Below are 19,795 nucleotides of genomic sequence, written 5' to 3'. Positions count from 1 at the left end.
GGATTTCAGTTGTGAGCACAAATCTCCTCCTCATCTTTAAGAAAATCCTTCATCTTCTGAACATGCATGGAATCATCTATGTGATGTTGTAGTATCATATACAGTGACACTTTCAATCCAAAAAAGCGCCAGCCGCACTCAAGATCCGCGGATAATGCATGTATTGCGCTGAGGGAGTCTCAGACAAGTCTTCGACAAACGTGATTGGACAAACATCTGGTTCAATGGCCTTGCTGGAAAAACGTCCGTTGCATTAGATCGTCTCCATAGCTGTGCTTGCTGCCACTTTCTTCTCATACAAACTTCACACAAAACTGCCGCCATTATTCCTACCATCACAGCTCGCACTAGCTTTCCCACGCACTCGAGGCAATGTCGTTGAGAAAGACAAGGTGCTCCTATCGCCTGGAAATTCTCGCAGCGATCGGATGCAGGAACTTGTCATCAAGCCAATTCCGTCACTCAAGAGACACCTTACGCTATCGTCATTGATGCTCTTGACGAATCCTTCTCTGCTGAAGAGGCGATAGGACTGGTTACGCTATCAGGCTCGGACTTGGGCCTGCCCAATATCCACCTGATATTCACAGGTCGTCCTGAGGCGCACATCCGCGCAGCCATGCACTCCGATGTCTCTGAAGTTCTTCTCATCACTCGTGATGAAGACACCATACAGCATATCCGTTGCTTTCTGCGAGCATCACTGGACGACATAGCTCCTGCTATTTTCTGCTAGCCGCCTCTACCCCATGGCCATCGGATATGAATTTGAGAAGTTGTCCTCTAAAATAGACGGGCTGTTTGTGTATGCTACCATGGCCATCAATTTATATCCGCCACTCGTCATCATTCGAAGCAACCACTAAATCTCTTCCCTCGCGAGAAGTCAACTGTCAATGCTGATATCGACCAGCTCTATCGGTAGACTATCGCAACTTCGGAGGGTCCAGTCGCCACTACCGGATGTTGGCTGCGCTCGAAGGAGTACTACGTGAATGCCTTGCCTTGCATGTTGCTGCCTTGATTTCTTTGTACAACAAAAACCATCGAAGCCCGACGACAAATGGTTCGTTCCGCTGCTCGATCTACCATCGACGTTATACATGGCTTTATATGACTTTATATTCCAATATAACGAAAACGTTTTCTATATATGATTCATATTTCTGACGATATCTGTGGCTCAGCAGTCCTCTGATCAATCGGCGGTCCGATGGTGGAGTACTAGACTCGAGCAGTGACTTCACGACGGTGCTAAGCTAATTCGGCTCAACCCTACTAGGCAAGCGGAGATAGTGCATTATCGAAGCACAGCTTAGATCACATTGCTCGCGCCATGGTGATCCTGAACCCACGGAATATATAGGGAAACGGTAAACCCAAACCTCAAATTAGCTTTTGCAATGCCTGATATGACACATTATCGACGCTTGGACTAATGTCCGATGTGCGCTCAGAGTCACGATAGTGACCGGATGGACTAGTACGGAAATTGTGACCAGGTTACTGGTGCAAGTTCTACAGCATAGCCCCGCGCTAACGTGTTGCAGGTATGTGTTTCGCACTATCAGTTGCTCTGATCAGCAGCAATGATAGTCCGGACTATAATCCGTGCGGTGCGTACTACGGCGAATTTATTGGCCTCAGTCACCTAGTGCGAGATGCCGTAATCTCACCGCACCGCTGTTTTCTGGCATCCAGGTATATAAGTCCAGGGAAGTTGGCACTCAAAATTGCAACATCCTAGACACCTTTCCGACCATCTTTCTGTTTTAGAATTTAGACATCTCGCAATGGCACCCATCGCAGTCGCCGCTACTACAACCACTGAATCCCTTACAAACCTCAAGACATCTGTTGTCTCTCCTGCAACCTAATACTCTCCACGACGTCATCGCTCAAGCTGTTGACCGTTATCCGTCGCACGAGCTTGGTTTCGTAACCTCCTCGGCACACGACTCCTCTATTCAGACGAAGACCTTCAGCGCGTTCAACCAATATGTTCGAAACCTTGCACGTGCCATGCTAGAGTGGGGAAAACCTACAGGCTCAGTCGTCGTCGTGTACCTGACGGAGCACGAAGACAATATGGCTGCCTGTATGGGCAGTGTCTGCTGGCTGGCTATGTGCCCTGCTTGCAGCCTGCACTTAGCGCGCAACAGGCGCACAAGGAGGGCCATGTCGCTCACATCAAGAACTTATTTGGGTCTGCTACTTGGCTGACCAACGACCTTGGGGCTGAGCAGATCAGCACTATTTCTGGTCTGGAGATTCACCTACTCTCCGAATTAAAAGCATCGGCGGAGACATTTAACGTCTCAGCTGACTGGGTTGCGTACGAGGCTAAGCCAGACGACGAGGCGATCCTGTTCCTGACTTCAGGGTCGACTGGATTCTCGAAGGCAGTCGTGCACACTCACCGCACGATCCTGGCTGCATGCCGTGCCAAGGGGCAAAGCTACGGCCTAACTTCAGAATCTCGAGTCTTGAACTGTAAGGCGCATGTGGTTTAAATAAATTGTTTGAGATTAATCATGATGTTCAGGGGTCGGATTTGATCACGTTGCAGGATCGTTGGAGATGCACATCACCCCTCTGCTATATGGTGCTTCGCAACTCCACGTGCATGCATCTGCTATCCTCGCTGATCCCCTTCGGCTGCTGCGTTTGATCGATGAAAAGGTATGTTAACATGAAATCACAGCCTCACGCTTTTCTCACCATTAAATTGTTAGTCGATTGAACTTGCTTTCGCCCCGAACTTCTTGCTCTCCAAGCTCACGCGTGATCTGGAGAAGCGCACTGACCTCTTCGGACACTTTGACTTGTCCTCCATCAAGCGGATCAACAGCGGTGGTGAAGCTGTTGTTTCCAAGACTGCGCAAGCGTTCGCTGCCACTATGAAACAGCTTAGCAAGAATCCTTCCGCTGTATCGTTCGTCATCTCTGCTGGGTTTGGAATGACAGAAACTTGGTAAGGCTAATTAAGCTACATGGGTTTATAAACCTGATGGGAATTTTTGCAGCGCCGGATGCATTTACGATCCTGTAGATGTCCTCGCAACCGAGCCTGCTCACGAGTTCCTTGATCTCGGGCGACCTATCAACGGTTGCGAGATGCGCATCGTTGACCCCGCAGATGGCGCCACCCTGCGCCCCGACGGAGAGAGCGGCGAGCTTCAAGTTCGCGGACCAATGGTTTTCGTACGCTACTACAACAACGCCGAGGCTACAGTCCTCCAGCTTCGTCGAGGGAGGCTGGTACCGCACCGGTGATGTTGGCATCGTCGAGAATGGCGTCATGCGCCTTAGTGGTCGTATCAAGGACACCGTCATTGTCCATGGTGTCTCATATGGTATCCCTGAGCTCGAGACCCACCTCCAGACCGTGGAAGGGGTCACACACTCATTCCTCGCTGCAGCTCCCTACCGTGCTCCTGGGCAGGAGACCGAAGGGTTCATCATTTTCTACTCGCCAACCTTCGACCTCGATGGAGCAGACGCTTCCACAAAGCTCTTTGCTACGCACAGGGCCCTTCGGGATATCTGTGTGAAAATGATCACCCTGCCGCCTCAGTTCGTCGTTCCCATCCCTGTGAACCAAATGGAGAAGACCACTCTGGGTAAACTGTCTCGTGCGCGTTTGATTAGTCTCTTCAAGCAAGGTCAGCTTGCTCAGCACATCGCCCGCTCTGAAGAGCTTCTCAGCGAGGCACGCGGCGCTACGTTCGTTGCCCCGTCCACTGAGACGGAGAAGGCGCTTGCCAAGATATATGCTAGGCATCTTCAACCTCGCGGTTGGCGAGATGTCGGCGAGCGATAACTTCTTCGAACTCGGCGGTACTTCTATTGATGTTATTAGGTCAGTTTATCTGTCCCACTCTAAAATGACTCTCACTAATAGATATCATTTCCAGGCTCAAGCGTGAGGGAGAAGCACATTTCGGCCTGCCTGAAATCCCCACTATCCAAATCCTCAAGCACCCTGTCATCTCGAGCCTCGCCAGCTATGTCAACACCCTGCTCTCTAAGGATAGCCAGACTGAGGAGTACGACCCCATCGTTCCCCTCCAGCTGACAGGAAACAAAACGCCAATCTTTTTCGTTCACCCTGGTGTTGGAGAAGTTCTTATTTTCGTCAACCTCGCCAAATACTTCCAGAACGAGCGTCCCTTCTACGCTCTCCGTGCTCGTGGCTTTGAGCCCGGCCACCCCTTCTTCACCTCCATGGACGAGATGGTGTCGTGCTATGCTGCAGCAGTCAAGAAGACCCAGGCGGCGGGACCATACGCCATCGCGGGCTACAGTTACGGCGGTGTTGTCGCGTTTGAAGTTGCCAAGCGACTCGAGGCCATGGGCGACGAAGTCAAGTTCGTCGGTCTCATCAACATCCCTCCTCATATCGCCGACCGCATGCACGAGATCGACTGGACAGGCGGGATGCTCAACTTGTCGTACTTCCTCGGCCTCGTGTCGAAGCATGATGCTAATGATCTTGCGCCTGCTCTGAGATCGATGACGAGGAAAGAGCAGCTCGAGGTGGTGTGGAAGCTGTCCCCCCCTGAACGTCTCGTCGAGCTCCAGCTGACAGCTGGGAAGCTCGACCACTGGGTGGACATCGCCGGGTCCCTGATCGAGTGCGGAAAAGATTACAACCCATCAGGCTCAGTTTGTATGTCATTCCTTTTCTGACTTCATTATCGCTTGCTCATATGCCGGGTTTTCCAGCCGCAGTCGACGTTTTCTACGCCATCCCTCTCCGCGGCAGCAAGTCAGACTGGCTCAACAACCAGCTCAAGCCATGGTCTGGCTTCAGCCGCGGCGAGCCATCATATACTGACGTGCCTGGGCAACACTACACGCTCATGGACTTTGACCACGTCCCACAGTTCCAGAAGATTTTCCGTGGTCGTCTCGAGGCTTGTGGCCTGTAAAAATTTAGAGTAGGGTATTATGTTTATATCTGTCTTTCGCAAGTATCTATTCAACTACTTATACTCGACGTACATGTGTTTTATACCTAATTCGCCCGACTAATTACGTCGCCGTGCATCTATTGTTGCCTTATGACAAAAGGACATATTAGAAATGATTTCCTGCATTTTTTCATGATGGTTCTTAAAGTCCACCGTTTGGAGTAACATGAACACGATTTTACCAGAAAGTTTGGACAGACGCGGAAATTCAAATTCCCAGATACCCTCAAAAGAGTGGAACTCGTTCGGGATTTGCCGTTGTTTGTGCGTGTGGATGATCTGCATGATCATATGACTGTTGGTTAACCTTGCAAGTACGGTGATATTTGATATTTGTGGCAGTTGGTGGTGTATCACAGTTGCGAGCAGCACTTGTAACTGATAACGTCATGATCTGGAACGTCGACGACTAGAAAGTACTCGGTCCGCTACAGGCACTGATGGAAGGAGCGAAATGAGATCCACGCTGTAGCAACGTGGTATATGGGCCAATGATATAAAGAGCCCACATGAATTGGGTTGTGGGCAGAAATCCAGCTCTCCTCGGTGCCCTCACGATACATAAGATTTACAACGATAGTACAGAGTACGCTCCTCGTTAACTCCAAACGCCACTGACCGTCCATCTTGTCTAGCGACATGCCAGGATTGCTTGATAGAGCAAAAAAAGCATATCTTACTGTGAGAAGGCGCGCGACGCCGGCGCAGATAACCCAACCAGCGCTAGCGCGGACGATGTCAGCGACCACGGGATTAGTGTCGGCAGTCGCGTTCTTCAAAGACAGTCAACGGGTTGTTGTCACTGATTCGAGCCACGTTGCGCGCATTTGGGACGTAGAGAAAGGAGCATTGGTAGGAGGGCCATTCGGGGGACACTGGAGCGCTGAGAGCACAAGTCCAGTCGCTGTATCACCAGATGACAGGCGAGTTGCGAGCAGCGCAGCTGATGACATCATGATCTGGGACGTCGACGGGGACAAAGTACTCGGTCCACTAAAGCATAAAGATACAGTGAGATCACTGTGCTTTTCCCCAGATGGCAAGAGACTTGCAAGCGGGTCACTTGATGGAGCAGTTATTATATGGGATGCGGGGACTGGCGCTGCTCTCTCAACACTCGTCAATCAGGGTACGGTGAATTGTGTCGCCTTCAGCCCAGATGGGCTAAAGTTAGCATTCGGAACATGGCGTAACATTCGGATTTGGAGCGACGATAATGCCGAGCCTCTGTTCGATATCAAGGCTCACGACGACTCCTGGGTTCAAAGTGTTGTGTGGTCACCTGACGGTCAGCAAATTGTCTCTGGATCACAAGACAAAACAGTCAAGTTTTGGGACTCGTCGAATGGAACCCAGATCGGTCAACCCTGCACTGGTCACACTTCCTTTATCACATCACTTGCCATCTCTTCTGATGGCTCCTTCATTGCAACTGCCTCGGGCGATGAGACTGTGCGCCTGTGGAGCACAAAGTCACAACAGCAGATCGGACAGGCACTTGAATGTACCACATGGGTTAACTGCGTCGCAATTTCTCTCAGTGGAGAATTACTCGCGAGTGGAGGCATTGATGGGAATGTTCGGCTCTGGTCCATCGAGAACACACTCTCCGCAGTATTTGGGAGGGATTCCTCATATGATTCCTACTTTGCGCACCGCTGTAAGGTGAAGTTGGGCCAAAAGCTCTATGCGGAGGCCCTTTCGGACGCGAACAAGGTATGGACAATATCTGACATTGTTTTAATATTTGTAATGATGTTCGTAGGTCATTGAGCTCAACTCCTTGTCTTATATCGGATACGGACTGAAGCATACAGCTCTCCATGGAGCACAGCGCTATGATGATGCATTTGAGGCTTTCACAATCATGCTCTCCAAGTTGGATGATACACCCGACCCACAGATACGACGTAAGCCCCAAACAATTCAAGCGCCAACTTGAAGATGACTTACAATTTTTGCAGAGGTACGCCAGCAATATGTCAGCCCATCTGAAGTAGAGGATGCTATTCGACGAGCCATTCTCACCCAACTGGAAAACGCTCCACTTCGTCTAATCAACACCTCCACTGGACGTTTGTGCGATCGAGACGCGCAGATTAACGCATTCACGAAGAGCACAGAGTACAAAGAGCTTTTGCATTCATCGGACATGCATGCGCCCCTCCAAATGGAACCCATCAAAGAAGCGGTCGCGAAGTACTTCAGTTGGGTCATGTTATCTCATAGGTGGGAAACCATGGAGCCACTACTGCACGACATTCAGCGCAGGGACGTATACGAGTTGGATCCGGTTGGAACCGTGGTGAAGTTGCAGAAGTTCTGCAAAGTCGCTTGCAACGCGGGGTATCGCTGGGCATGGGTCGATACATGCTGCATCGACCAGAACAACAATGTTGAGCTCCAGCAATCAGTCAACTCTATGTTTATCTGGTATCACTACTCAGCGCTCACCATCGTCTACCTATCGGATGTTCCTCCCTCGTCAGAGTCTGGCGCGCTCGCAAACAGCATTTGGAATACGCGAGGATGGACCATTCAGGAGTTCCTCGCTCCTACAATTGTTCTCTTCTACCAAGCAGATTGGTCCCTATATCTCGACGACCGCTCACCCAACCACAAGCGGTCTGTCAGTATCATGAGGGAGTTGGAGCGCTCAACTGGGATAAATGCACGAGCGCTCGTCAACTTCCGTCCAGGGACAAGAGATGCTCGAGAGAAACTCCAGTGGGCGTCAAACCGTGACACCACGAGGGAGGAAGATATTGCTTACTCTTTGTTTGGCATCTTTGATGTTAATCTTCCTGTTATCTACGGAGAGAAAAGACAAAAGGCGCTCGGGCGACTCTTGCAGGAGGTCATAGCTCATTCGGGCGACATCACAGCCTTGGACTGGGTGGGACAATCGTCCAACTTCAACAGTTGTCTCCCAGCCGAGATTTCCTCATACAAGGCTCTGCCATGTACACTACCATCTCTATCCGAACATGACATGCAGATATCGGTCTCTACGCTGCGAAACAATATTGTGGCTGTAGAGTCGGCTTCGAAACTGTGTACCACTTTTGAGAACCTCGGCGTTCCTCATTTTGTCAACGCCAGGCTGCAATTGCCATGCATCATATTTCCTCTCACAGAAATCAGGCGGAGGCCTGGTGGAGACGGGAACAGATGTCTCACATATGAAGTCAAGGCAGACGGGCTACAAGACCTGCTGGTCACAACGGAAGACAAGCTTGTTCAATTCTCGCCTGTAAGGCGTACTCGGCAGACATTCTTGCTCATCCGTCCATGGAATCGGTATGATCTCGGATTGGTCGACTTTACAGACGAGTCGCAGAGCACGGACGATTTGCCCGGTGAGCCTGGTGATGATGAGCTGGTTACCAGAGGGTTGAGCTTGCTCGTTCGACTTGCTCGTCCTTTTGGCGCATTTTTGCTAGCGCAGCGGCATGGTGGGGAGTATAAGAGAATCGCTTCAGATAACAATATCATCGCACAAGTCAGGGACATGGCTTCTTTTGATGGCATAATGGACGTCAGGACGCTGGAGATATTGTAGCTGCGAAGAACAGGACATTTTCATTTCATACATTGACAACATTTCCGCGTGAACAATATCCCTAGAATGCTGTATTGTATCGGTCTCGATATCATGTCATACATGGCCTCAAGTTCGAACAAACTAATCCCCACATCAGACGTTCTATGTAGGGAAGAGGATAAAGCTCCAGTACAGGCGCTTTCTAGAACTGCACTGTTTGCCCATCTAGACGCTCACCCACTGTTTCAGTCTGTTGAGGAGCAAAATCTAAGGAAATAGGGCAAGGATCTGCATTTTGGATGCAGTATACGGTGCAATGGAAGGAGAAAAAAGGTCGAACACAATGCTGGTGAGAAATGGCTCGTATGCTTCAGACGCATTGAGGTCAACAGAACCATGAAGCCAATTGAATGTCATACTGCATTTCGCTGGCCGTCCGTCCGTCCCTCACTATCAGTGCCGTTCTACCAGGTCTGGCACCAGCTCGTTCTGAGCCTAAATTGGTACCACACGCATGACCGGGATGATTAGAGTTTCATTTAAGGGACATTGCACAGCGATGTGCTCACCTCGAACGATAGTCTGTGAACAAAGGAATGTCGGAGAGTCTCATACACCGAAACAATCACATTGTATTAGGCCGGGCCATCTGGCGCTCTTAGAGAAAGTATACTTTACACTTCAAATGAATATCGCACTATACAGTTCAAAGGCCATTGTCAATTTGGTCCTACCGGTGTTCCAAGAAACAACGCGGCATATAGCATGGACGATTATCGTCCATCGAGGCAGTGCTGACATGTTGATATAACCGACCCAGACGTCAGTCAAGGGCAGGCATAGGTAGCTCATAGTGATCATTACTGAGGATCCTTCCGACACTCGAAAAAATTAGAGCCCGGGTGAGATCGATATTTTGCACCGATCCATCACGAAACAAAGGAAACACACTTCTTGACGAGTTGGAGGGTGCCACGCACCAAACACTGGTCGTGGATTTAGAAAGCCCTTTAGTGAGCATGATGAAGGCTGCAGGTAAAGATGGGTGACTGATCATCAACAAGAAACAAGAAGAACATGAAAGCCAGTACACATCATATGACAATTGCACAAAGAACCTCTAGTCCGATTTCTTGTCCGAAACAGCCCCAACCGCCTCATTGTACTTACTCGCAAGACGATCAAATTCGTCAGCCTGTTGTGCAGCCTGCTTTTTGAGGTTTGCTGAGTGACGCAGCTCCAGTTTAGAAATAAAACATCGATAAAAAGCGGTAGACGCACCAAAGTCACGGTCCTTTGCTTCGCTCGCGGCCAATTTCTTCTTGAGTTCTTCAATTTGTTTGGATTGGTCACCCTTGGCACCAGCACCAACCTGCAAGACAGACAGACAATATATAAGCAGGGGCCAACCCCAAATGGGGGGGTGCTCACAACTTTCTTCAATTTCGCATATTCCTCCTGCGTGTGAATGAGGTCCAAGATGATGGAGAACGTGCGGGTGAGGACTAGAGAGAGGAAGAGGCAGAAACCAGTTAGGTAAGTGTTTCGTTGGGCGCTGATGAGAAAACACAAACGCATCAGATTGAATGATGCACTATGACAGAGAATGAGGTGCGTACTAGAACTTGCGAGCGGCGAAATTAGTCTCGGTTCGTACGTCGTGCATGCTCTGGCCGCCTGTTTTTGCCATTTCGGTTTCGGCTGTTACGCGGAACATGCGTTGGAGGGCGTCTAGGAAGAGAATGCCTACGAAGCTATGGGTGGTTGATATGATGTTAGTATAGTGAGCGAGATGTGAACGATTCAAGTACGAACATGAAGGAAATCTTGAGCCCATACGCGACTTTGGCGACGATGGGGCTTTCAGAGAGGAACCGGAAAAGATTTTTGCGGACTGTGAAAGGGAGTGGAGATACGAGTAGGCAGAATGTTACCATCTTGTTTGGGTACATTATGAATCATGAATTGAAGTCAAGGTGCTGCGGGACTTACTTCTGCTGCTAGGAGCAGGAATGTGAGCGAGTAACTGTGAGACCATTAGAGCTTTTCGAACTTGGTTTATTCAATACATACTAGATTGTCATCGTGCTTAACGTCGTTGTCGTTGTTATCGTTGTCGTTGTCGAGGTTGTCGTTGAAGTTAAAGGTTAAAGTCGACGTTGAGGAGCTTTTAAAGCCGGGGACACTGCTTGCTGTGGAACGTGTTAAGCGTGACGTCACAGACACGTGCCCATCATTACATAATCGATTCCCATCTACCCCTTGAACGCGTCAGTCTGGACTCTGATTACCTGCGATTACGCAGACCTGCAACTCATCCAATCGATGGCCCCACTACAAGTACACGTCAAACACACAGGAAAAACTCTCGATGTTAACTTAGACACATCACTCCCACCTGCCGTGTTCAAAGATGCGGTTTATCAGGTCACAGGCGTGCCGCCGGAGCGTATGAAAGTCATGATCAAGGGCGGCGTGCTGAAGGTGCGTGCTTTTCGTGTTGTGTAGGCGTTTTGATAGATGATTAATTTGTGTAGGATGATACGGATTGGAAGAAGGTGGCTCCTAAAGCGGTGAGTGCGCTTTTGTTTTGTTTTGTGGAAAGTGTGTATTAAATGTATGGTTAGGGACAGACATTCATGGTTATTGGCGCTGCGGGCGAGCTCCCGAAGCCACCTGAAAAACCGATCGTTTTTCTTGAGGGTGAGTGTGTCTGTATGCATGTGATTTGAGGGTTGTGGTGACCGTTCCTGTGCAGATATGGACGAGTCGGAGATCGCAGAAGCCGTATGTTCGTTTGATTTGCGCTCGTGCGGGTTACTTACACTTTTGTTCTTGCAGCTCTCTTTACCAGTTGGATTGAAAAAGTGGGTACTACAGCGATTCACAGCTTACCGTGAAGTGACAAGTACATGCTCACAGCCTCGGAAATACCTGCTACATGAACGCTACCGTCCAAGCGATGCGTGCGATACCAGAGCTTCAAACAGCTCTCTCAACGTATGCTACTACTTCTTACATGCGTGGCTCGTAACCTGAATCTCGCGTCTGATAGGTCACCGCATTTGGACGTCCTCCCTCGTGCGCTGAGAGACTTATACAGCAACATGTCTCGTACGACGGAGGGATATATCCCTACCACATTTTTGACCGTATTGCGTCAGGCCGTACCTCAGTTCGGGGAGATTGATAGATCGGGCAAGAATGGAATGTTAGGGGGGTACGCGCAGCAAGGTGAGCGTTTTTCTGCTGTCTTTTTTGTTAGGTTGTTGACTTGAGGTATAGATGCTGAAGAGTGTTGGACACAGCTCGCGAACGGCTTGAAAGAGGTTCCTGGGATCGATGCTACGGGTAATACAGTGGCGGGGGGAAGGAGATTTGTCGATCAGTTTATGATGGCAGAGATGCACAGAGAGTGATTTGGATTTTTCCTTTTTTGCTCGGCGTCAGCTGACTGATTTGGACAGATTGAAATGCGACGAAGCGCCTGAAGAGCCTAGCACCGTCACGATAGAAAAGGTACTGAAAATCGAGTGCAATATTTCAGCGACGACGAATTATATGCATACTGGTATCAAGGATGTATGCGCGTTTTTTGTGCTTGGGTTGGTCTTTGCTTACGCGTACACAGGCAATGAACTCTCAATTGGATAAGAACTCTCCTTCACTTGGGCGTCAAGCAGTTTACAGCCAGACGTCGCGTCTCTCACGCCTACCGAGTTACCTGACAGTGCACATGGTTCGTTTTGCATGGAGACGCGATATCGGAAAGAAGGCCAAGATCATGGTAAGTATTAATTGTTTCCAGTTCTGCTTCACGTCTCACGATCCCCAAGCGCAAAGTGAAATTTGCGTCAGAGTTTGATGCGCTGGAAGTAGTAACCGATGAACTGAAATCAAAGCTCACGCCGGTGTCCAGCCGACTAAAGTCCATCGAGAAAGAGCGTGCCGAGCGACGGAAGGTGCGTAAGCGGACGAAGGTGGCGCAGGAGGCGTCATCGTCGTCTAGGCCTGCAGAGGAGAATACGGATGTTGAGATGGCGCCGAGTGAAGTACCAGGGGACCTGGAGGAGGAGAGCGTGTATCGTGCGCGGGAGTTGCAGGAGCTGGAGGCATTGGCTGATGCCGACCTGAAGAGTGATTATGGGTGCAGCGTGACTGGGCTGTATGATCTTGTTGGTGGGTGTCGTCGTTCTTTGGCTTTGGGGGGCAAACTGAATTTTGGACAGCCATCGTTACGCACAAGGGAGCAGACGCTGATGCGGGGCACTATATCGGTTTCGTGAAGAAGAGTGTATTCCATGCAAAGTCGGGTGATGGACCTGCGTTTGACGAGGATGACGAGGATTGGTACAAATTTGATGATGACAAGGTATCAGTGTTTCCCAGGGAGAAACTGGGAACGATTGATGGAGGAGGGGAGGACGCGTCTGCGTATGTGCTTTTGTACAGGAGTAAGCCGTTGGCATAGTGTTCGATAAACGACAGTGCATAGGTATAATGCAAGAAGAATACAGTGAATCTAAGTACTATGATTTGCATCATCACCATCGAGGTCGTTTGCAGAGGGAACGGCGGCTGATGCAGCAGCGCCTGCAGCGGCGTGACCTTGTGATTGTGGCACGACATCCCTTTGAGTAGATGAGATTCAGATCACAAACATGAAAAACAGGACGAACCACTTGATTTGGAAGCGGGTGACGCGTAGTTTTGTGCTTATATCGCGTACGAGTCTATCAAATTGAATTTTCTCCGGAGGAGTAGCTTTCATGTCCTCGTTATCGTACTCCGTGTTCTGATAGTATCCAACGCGTACAAACTCTTGATCACGATAAGAGCCTGTCAGGATAAGAGCAGCGACGCCCAGGACGTCCTCTGTTGGTATTTTTGCAGGATCAGGAGCCAGGCCCTCGAACTCGAAAGAGTTTACGCCGACTGGGACTGGACCTACGAGGCAGTCGTCTAGTTCTTGGTCTAGTTCTTCATTCCCTGGTGATGATACATAGATCAGCTTCCATTCTAGATCTACATTTGAAAGTTAGCAGATGAAAGCCACAAATTAATAAACATTGTGCTGACCGTCTTTGAGAGGTGCTATGCACTCAAAAGTAACTCGAAAGTGATAAGGATCCAAGAATCTTGCTGGATTATTAAAGAACTCGACATTCTATGGTTTTATTGATGATTTTCAGTGACTTTTTTTGCAATGAATTGGACGCACGCGGATTGTGACTATCGACATCGTGGAAGAGGATGATGCGGGGTAAAGCACGTGGTTTGCATGCGGTGTCACTCTGCTTTTGTTTCTTCGATGCCACTCATGTCTTACTAACAGACGGCGACTACGACGCTGACCACGACGACCACGACGACCACGACAGCGAGGGCGACGCTGAATACGACCTCGGCGATGACTAGCGCGATGCCGACGACTGACTCAGAGACACCTACAGACGAACTCGCACCAGCAAATCTCTTACTCCCAATTCCCGCTCCTTCACTAAACAATTCACAGTCTTCGTTCTCATTTTCCCGTGCATCAGATACAGAATGGAACTCGCTTCCACCGGAAGTAGCTTCTGCAGATATTTCAATAGCTCGTGTGTTCTTTCTTTGTCACCAGTCTGTGCATCTCTCATCTTTCATCAGCTGATGGCAGTTTCGTCGAGACTTCATCTGGTTCAGCTGCCAGAGAACTAAAGAGGCGCTACGACCAATTTCTCGGCGTAGGCAAAGATGTCCGTTCTCCATATGCCATCACCGCCTTTGTCAATCAGCACGGAAAGCAGATGTATCGTGTCAGGTGCGGTTCCTGCCGTATCATCGCCACTATGCACAGCTAATTTCGTTACTTATTTAAAGTCGTCGTGATGCGGTCGCTCCCGCGGCTGCTGCAGAGGAAGCAGAGCAAATGACTCACAAGGTGTCCATGTCCGTTGATGCCACTCGTACTCGTGCCTCCAAAACCCGTTCCCGCATGAGTTTCCTCACCCAGAATAGAGTCAAGTCCACCGCCCAGGAATCTCAATCCAGTTCCACCACCACGCAGCCGCGTAAGTTAGTACGAAGGACCCGCTCTATCCCAGACATGTTCGGCATGGCTGCCAGCGCGTCTGCTGCAGGCTCATCCATACAGCACACACCCACTGGTAGGACTCATTCACATAGCGTTACTGGTGCAGACATGCCACGTCCACAGCCAACTGCGCTTTTCCCCGATCCGCCAAAACAACCTACCGCAGACATTTTTGCAGAAGTCATGCAATGGCCAAACGGCTCCGTACCCTCCTCTCCATTTTCGAGCTCTGAGTTCGAAAACAACGCGTCACCAAGTCTCATCCCACATCCATTTGGACTCAGCGCTACTTTTGAATCGCCTACTAGACCGTCTTCTAATGGGTTTCTACCCATGCCACGCGCACTACGGGAGATGCAGTCGTTCGAGTCCGGTCTGACTGCGCGCGCAGGAGATATCACACAACGAGCAGATACCCCGGATTCCATCCTCCCCCTCCGCGTCTCACCCGACCTCATCCAAGATTATTCCCCCTCACCACCCCCAGGCATCGTCCCACCCGACCCAGAACTCATCCCACTCCCAGAAACGAGCATGCATTCCCGATATTCAACAGAGGTGTTCGATGTTCTCCAGACTTACCGTGGTCTTCCACAGCTGGATAGACTGTTTTCGGATTCTGCAGGGGAGACGACTATCAAAATGTCTCTTCGCGCAGAGGATAGCGCTGCACCGCGTAATGACCCCCGGTTTGTCCTCTGGGGGGAAATACAAGTTTCTTCTGAGTTGGATAGTGATGATGTCTCGGTGTCACAGAGCAGCCGCGGTGGAATGTCTTCTCCTTCTAATTCTCGTAGGGGCCGTGGACTCATAGATGTGCCTATAGTGCGTATCGACGGGGAAGGCATAACCACTAAGGTGCTCATCGCAGCGACGATCGAACGATGGATCGCCCAGCTAACAAGCGATCTCGACTACGACGAATTACTCAACTTCTTCCTCACCTACCGAACATACATATCTGCTGTCGACCTCTGCCACCTCCTCATCTGTCGTTTTCACTGGGCGCTAAGTGGTAAAGACGATATGATACGGAAAATCGTGCGCGTGCGGACGTTCGTAGCTATCAGATACTGGCTATTGACGTTTTTCGTCATGGATTTTTTGCCGAATCGGGAGTTGAGGCTTTTGTTGGCGAGTTGGTTAAATACCCTTGTGAAGGATCCTATTTTGAAGAAACATCAGGATGGTCTGGTAAGTCTTTTATCTTTTATGGGGTTTCTCAGCTCAAGTATGATACACAGAACATCGTAAGGAAACTCATCAAAGTCGTCAAAGATTGCAAAGAAGCCCATACCCGCCGCCACCGCTCCGGATCCGTTTCCGCCCGCCAAAGCCTAAACATTCCCACTAAACCCCGACCCACGCACGTTCTAGGTGAAAAATTCGCAGAAGCCATATCTTCCAAACAGCAAGACGACTCTGATGTAGACCTCGATTTTGCACCCGACGAATCACCTGCACATCCTCAATCTATCTTCCATGGCGACAACAGCAACGCGTTTTCATTCAATTCTGGCAGCGTGTCTTCTCCGCCCAGGGCTGCTGCGATTATACAACAACCGTTGCAGATGAACATACTTCAGCAGAGTCGAGCTTCTATCTCAGCAGCGTCTTCTAACACAAGCGATACCACCCCTACGAACTGCTCCCCCCCTCCCATTGTGTTTCCCCAGAGTGCGATCTCCCGTGCATTCGTGAAGACGATCGGGCGTTTGGGAAGATGGAAGAGAGTATTGAACTCGAGGCAGACTGTGGATACGGGTCTTGCAGTTCCTGCAAATGTTTCGGCATTTGATTTGGAGTTGAATGCGACGGGAGATTTGTTAATGGTTAGGGGCGGTGTCGAGCAGTATTTGAAGATGATTGAGCCGGCGGGCGTGGGTGGGCGTAAGGGGGAGAAGGTGTTGGATGGGGGTACATGTCCTGTGGTTGGGAGGCAGAGTCAGAGTGGGGCGGAGAGTGCAGTCAAAGGGCTTGAGGCGAAGTTGGACCTACCCTCGTCACAGACGCAATTACGGGTTGTTACGGAGGTGGAAGAAGAGGAGGAGCGGGATAGTATGACGGTAGGTTCTTTGGGCGATAAGTGCGTGTCGATACAAGAGAAACATCAATCTACGCAGGAAAAACGTCAATCTACGCAGGAGAGACGCCAGTCTACACAAGAGAAGCGCCTATCTATATCGTCCGTCTCCCGTGCGTCCACGCGCACACACTCAACAGACTCCTTCGGCTCAATCCTATCCTCACGATCGCGGATCAACCCCTTCGTCGCCCAAGTGCAGGCTCAACCACCATGGCAGTTCGATGTCGTCTCCATCGACGACCTGGATCTTTCAGATACCTCTTCCGAGGCGCATGGTGAGAATCCACCCGCACCACCGGGTCTGCGCAAACCCCCGCGTCGACTGCCTCTAAGGCGGGATTTCGAGTTCATACGGCGGTCGGTGGACAGCGTTTCCTCGTTGGGGATCCGTTCTCGGGACTCAGTAGCCTCGGGTGGATCTGCTGTGTCGTCTGCGTCTGTCGGAGCTGCGTTGGGGAATGGTATACAGCAGTGGCAGGTGAATGCCCTCGTGGATTCTTTGAGCGACGAGGAGGATAATGGGGGTGTCGAAGAGGCTCTGAGACGTCTTGAAGGCCAGATCAATCCCCAGAAACGGAAAGAGAAAGCGAAGAAGGTGGATGGATGGGTGCGCACGATTCAGGAGCGGATGGCTGTGGGTGATTTTGGAGATGAGCAGCCGAGGTTTTTTGGGTTGGATAGTGAGGATGAGGATGAGGAGGATTATGAGATTGATCAGCACGAGACCGGGGTATTGAGGATGGATGAACAAACTCTTGTAGGCACTGGGTCGCAGGTGACGATTTCAGGGGCTACGACGACGACGACGACGGAGGACTATTTCAGCTCGGTGAGTCTGGAGTTGACGTCTGGGACGGTTGGAGCCATGTCTGGAGGATCGGGACCGACATCGCCGCCTGCGAGAATGAACGATTTGAAACCTGCGCCTGAAGATGCTGTTCCACTTGAAATCTTGCAGAGCAGGGTACCGTCAAGACCGTCTACGTCCCATGGCTCGCCTACAACATCCCCATTCATAATAACCTCTGCATCCAAATTCATATCCTCTGGTCGAAAACCGCACCGAAGCTGGATCCTGAATGTGAGCGCCGACCTGATCGTACAACATTTCTCAACGATCGACCGTGAGCTTTTCTTGGGGGTCAAGCCTGAAGAATTGATCTTGGACGATTGGATGTCGTGTCAGGAGGTGAACGTGTTGGATTGGGCACAGTATCTCAAGGACCGGGCACGCTGGAAGGCTGAGTCACGGTGGAGCCAGAAGACGAGTGCATTGGCTGCTGTTCGAGGGCGGTTCAATCTGCTTGCGAATTTTGTGGTTGCCGAGATCGTGATGACGCATCCGAACGATAGGACGATGTTGGTAGGCAAGTTTATTCGCATCGCTTTTGTGAGTTCCCTTCCGATGATATTTTACTTTGAGGAGACTGATTCAGACTTTGCGTGACATGGTTTAGAAAGCATACGTCCGGAGTAATTTCAATACGTTGGCGGCTATCATTGCCGGTTTGCAAAACGAGTGGGTCGCAAAAGCTATGCATCGGCATTGGGGACGCGTGAGGCTGTGGGAGAACGGGTTGCTTCAAAAGCTGAAGCGATTCGTGTCGCCAGATGATGATTTCAAGGCTATGCGCGATGCTATCGCTGCTATGGTAGACCCGAAGACTCTGAATATGACGACGCGGACATCTACGGTCTTGAGTAGCAGCAGCACAGACCTACCCTCGGGAAAATCAAAAGGTGCCAATGATGTCAAGACGCCATCAGCCTGCGTCCCATTCATCGGGGTCTATCTTTCTCAACTATACCGCTACAGCAGACTCCCAGATCTAATTGACCCAACCTCGCCTCACGACCCCGTTGGCATCGACTCCCAAACCGTCAATTTCGAGTCTCCGGCCCACCCAGAAGTATTCGATTCGCTGACGCCTCTGCCGCCTTCGATGCAGCTGGAGCCATTAATCAACGTGCATAAGCAGCGGCTTATTGCTGGCGTGATCAAGGATTTGGTGGGCGGGCAGCATCTTGCAAGCCGGGTTCAGTATCCGGTCGATAAGAAGTTATTTGGGAAGTGTCTTAAGGTGAGGGGGCTTGATGGGGAGACGATGCAGATGGCATACAGTATGTATGCGGAATCGGAGACAGGGGCGATGGCGCGTCAGACGGGGTTTATGCCCTTGTAGGAGTGTCACATTGGACACTGTTCCGCTATGCTGGGAAGTGCTCATTTTGTGGTACTTTTGTTCGACATTTTCTTATTTGATTTCATGCACAATATGGATATAGAGCTTTCTTTTCGATCTTTGTTGTATTGACAAGAGTAATGTATGCAATACATAGTTGGGATTGAGGTCTCACGAGGAGACGCCACCATTGATGACGGCGAGCGGTCTGTACTAATGTCGTGTACTGTCATTTGGAGAATGCAATAAAGGTATACTAAAATTGTATGTACATTAATATCTGATGTAGTTCATTTCTGTCTCCGAGTCCTTACATTATCGTTTCATTGGCGCAAGTAATATATTTGCACTTGAACAGCACAATACATATCACACAATTCAGGCAAGGAATTCAATCTCTTCTTGATCATCAGAACACGAGGAATGAGCACTGAGCTCATGCCGTAGGTCTCCGGTTATCCTGCATCCCATGAACAGCAATCACGGTGGTCGTGTGATGAGCGCTCATCCTTTTACCACGCTGTAACCTTTGCGTACTACAGCGAACGCGCTGCTGGGGTGAATAGACTTGGCAAGTCGTTTCAACTCGGATACAGTGACCAAACACCGTGCACACAAATTCTCTTATGCAACTTGAAGTCCCTCCATTCCCCTACAACTTAAAGATAGACCTCGAAGGATCCATTTATCGGTTCTTCCGAAGTACATGTCCGTCACGGCGTTTACTGCCGAGGCTCAGCCATACATTAAGGTGCGAAACGAAGGACTCCAAGCACCCAGGAAGAATGCACTTAAAGATCCTGACCATGAAGTACTGCATTCCGCTCTGCCCGTTCAGGCGGTCATGATTAGCGGTTGCGTTGCAGGAAGACACTTTAGCCGCAGCGGAGAATCACAATAATAGGCTCGATGAAGTAGAGTTGACATCTG

The 19,795-nt window shown here is 50.1% G+C and overlaps 6 protein-coding genes across 6 annotated transcripts; 4 read left to right on the top strand and 2 right to left on the bottom strand.

The window, feature by feature from the left end:
- Nucleotides 1-1,552: 1,552 nt before the first annotated feature.
- On the top strand, nt 1,553-5,434 carry BJ212DRAFT_1299466 (atromentin synthetase; the record flags this gene model as incomplete). Its single annotated transcript, XM_041332869.1, has 12 exons — nt 1,553-1,616; nt 1,784-2,109; nt 2,142-2,493; nt 2,546-2,682; nt 2,736-2,974; nt 3,027-3,204; nt 3,236-3,726; nt 3,770-3,862; nt 3,918-4,672; nt 4,729-4,930; nt 5,162-5,240; nt 5,390-5,434. 12 exons carry the CDS (start codon nt 1,553-1,555, stop codon nt 5,432-5,434), a joined length of 2,961 nt encoding a protein of 986 aa, XP_041193266.1.
- Nucleotides 5,435-5,711: 277 nt separating this feature from the next.
- Nucleotides 5,712-8,538, top strand: BJ212DRAFT_1480571 (WD40-repeat-containing domain protein; the record flags this gene model as incomplete). The annotated part of the gene is made up of 3 exons (XM_041340110.1): nt 5,712-6,692; nt 6,742-6,886; nt 6,941-8,538. The coding sequence occupies 3 exons, from the start codon at nt 5,712-5,714 to the stop codon at nt 8,536-8,538; spliced, it is 2,724 nt and encodes a 907-aa protein (XP_041193265.1).
- A 1,102-nt stretch (nt 8,539-9,640) lies between these two features.
- On the bottom strand, nt 9,641-10,604 carry BJ212DRAFT_1480570 (B-cell receptor-associated protein 31-like-domain-containing protein; the record flags this gene model as incomplete). Its single annotated transcript, XM_041340109.1, has 7 exons — nt 9,641-9,744; nt 9,802-9,892; nt 9,952-10,075; nt 10,140-10,274; nt 10,336-10,457; nt 10,513-10,546; nt 10,594-10,604. 7 exons carry the CDS (start codon nt 10,602-10,604, stop codon nt 9,641-9,643), a joined length of 621 nt encoding a protein of 206 aa, XP_041193264.1.
- A 241-nt stretch (nt 10,605-10,845) lies between these two features.
- BJ212DRAFT_1270909 (uncharacterized protein) lies at nt 10,846-12,991 on the top strand (the record flags this gene model as incomplete). The annotated part of the gene is made up of 12 exons (XM_041330926.1): nt 10,846-11,004; nt 11,058-11,093; nt 11,148-11,223; nt 11,279-11,307; nt 11,362-11,387; nt 11,443-11,520; nt 11,576-11,754; nt 11,800-11,935; nt 11,988-12,102; nt 12,152-12,307; nt 12,357-12,699; nt 12,750-12,991. 12 exons carry the CDS (start codon nt 10,846-10,848, stop codon nt 12,989-12,991), a joined length of 1,575 nt encoding a protein of 524 aa, XP_041193263.1.
- On the bottom strand, nt 12,898-13,805 carry BJ212DRAFT_168641 (histone chaperone). Its single transcript, XM_041342549.1, has 4 exons — nt 13,742-13,805; nt 13,600-13,687; nt 13,200-13,545; nt 12,898-13,151 (listed from the first exon to the last, which is right to left on the bottom strand). The coding sequence occupies exons 1-4, from the start codon at nt 13,760-13,762 to the stop codon at nt 13,043-13,045; spliced, it is 564 nt and encodes a 187-aa protein (XP_041193262.1). The 5' UTR covers nt 13,763-13,805; the 3' UTR covers nt 12,898-13,042.
- A 15-nt stretch (nt 13,806-13,820) lies between these two features.
- On the top strand, nt 13,821-19,297 carry BJ212DRAFT_1576904 (uncharacterized protein). The gene is made up of 5 exons (XM_041342179.1): nt 13,821-14,120; nt 14,170-14,323; nt 14,383-15,790; nt 15,841-18,072; nt 18,140-19,297. Exons 1-5 carry the CDS (start codon nt 13,931-13,933, stop codon nt 18,863-18,865), a joined length of 4,710 nt encoding a protein of 1,569 aa, XP_041193261.1. The 5' UTR covers nt 13,821-13,930; the 3' UTR covers nt 18,866-19,297.
- The last annotated feature ends 498 nt before the right edge of the window (nt 19,298-19,795 follow it).

Source organism: Suillus subaureus, assembly GCF_016647635.1.
Source record: "Suillus subaureus strain MN1 chromosome Unknown BJ212scaffold_15, whole genome shotgun sequence".
Taxonomy (NCBI): domain Eukaryota; kingdom Fungi; phylum Basidiomycota; class Agaricomycetes; order Boletales; family Suillaceae; genus Suillus; species Suillus subaureus.
This window is presented reverse-complemented; position numbering and strand designations above follow the sequence as displayed.

What these genes read in the sequence shown, in the direction of transcription:
- BJ212DRAFT_168641 (XM_041342549.1), bottom strand. Translation starts at nt 13,762, where the DNA reads ATGTCGATAGTCACAATCCGC. An exon ending in TGTCGATAGTCACAATCCGC is followed by an intron (nt 13,688 to 13,741) that starts GTGCGTCCAATT and finishes ATAAAACCATAG; the next exon opens with AATGTCGAGTTCTTTAATAA. An exon ending in ACCCGCTTCCAAATCAAGTG is followed by an intron (nt 13,152 to 13,199) that starts GTTCGTCCTGTT and finishes ATCTACTCAAAG; the next exon opens with GGATGTCGTGCCACAATCAC.
- BJ212DRAFT_1576904 (XM_041342179.1), top strand. Translation starts at nt 13,931, where the DNA reads ATGACTAGCGCGATGCCGACGACTGACTCAGAGACACCTACAGACGAA. An exon ending in TGCAGATATTTCAATAGCTC is followed by an intron (nt 14,121 to 14,169) that starts GTGTGTTCTTTC and finishes ATCTTTCATCAG; the next exon opens with CTGATGGCAGTTTCGTCGAG. An exon ending in AGTTTATTCGCATCGCTTTT is followed by an intron (nt 18,073 to 18,139) that starts GTGAGTTCCCTT and finishes GACATGGTTTAG; the next exon opens with AAAGCATACGTCCGGAGTAA.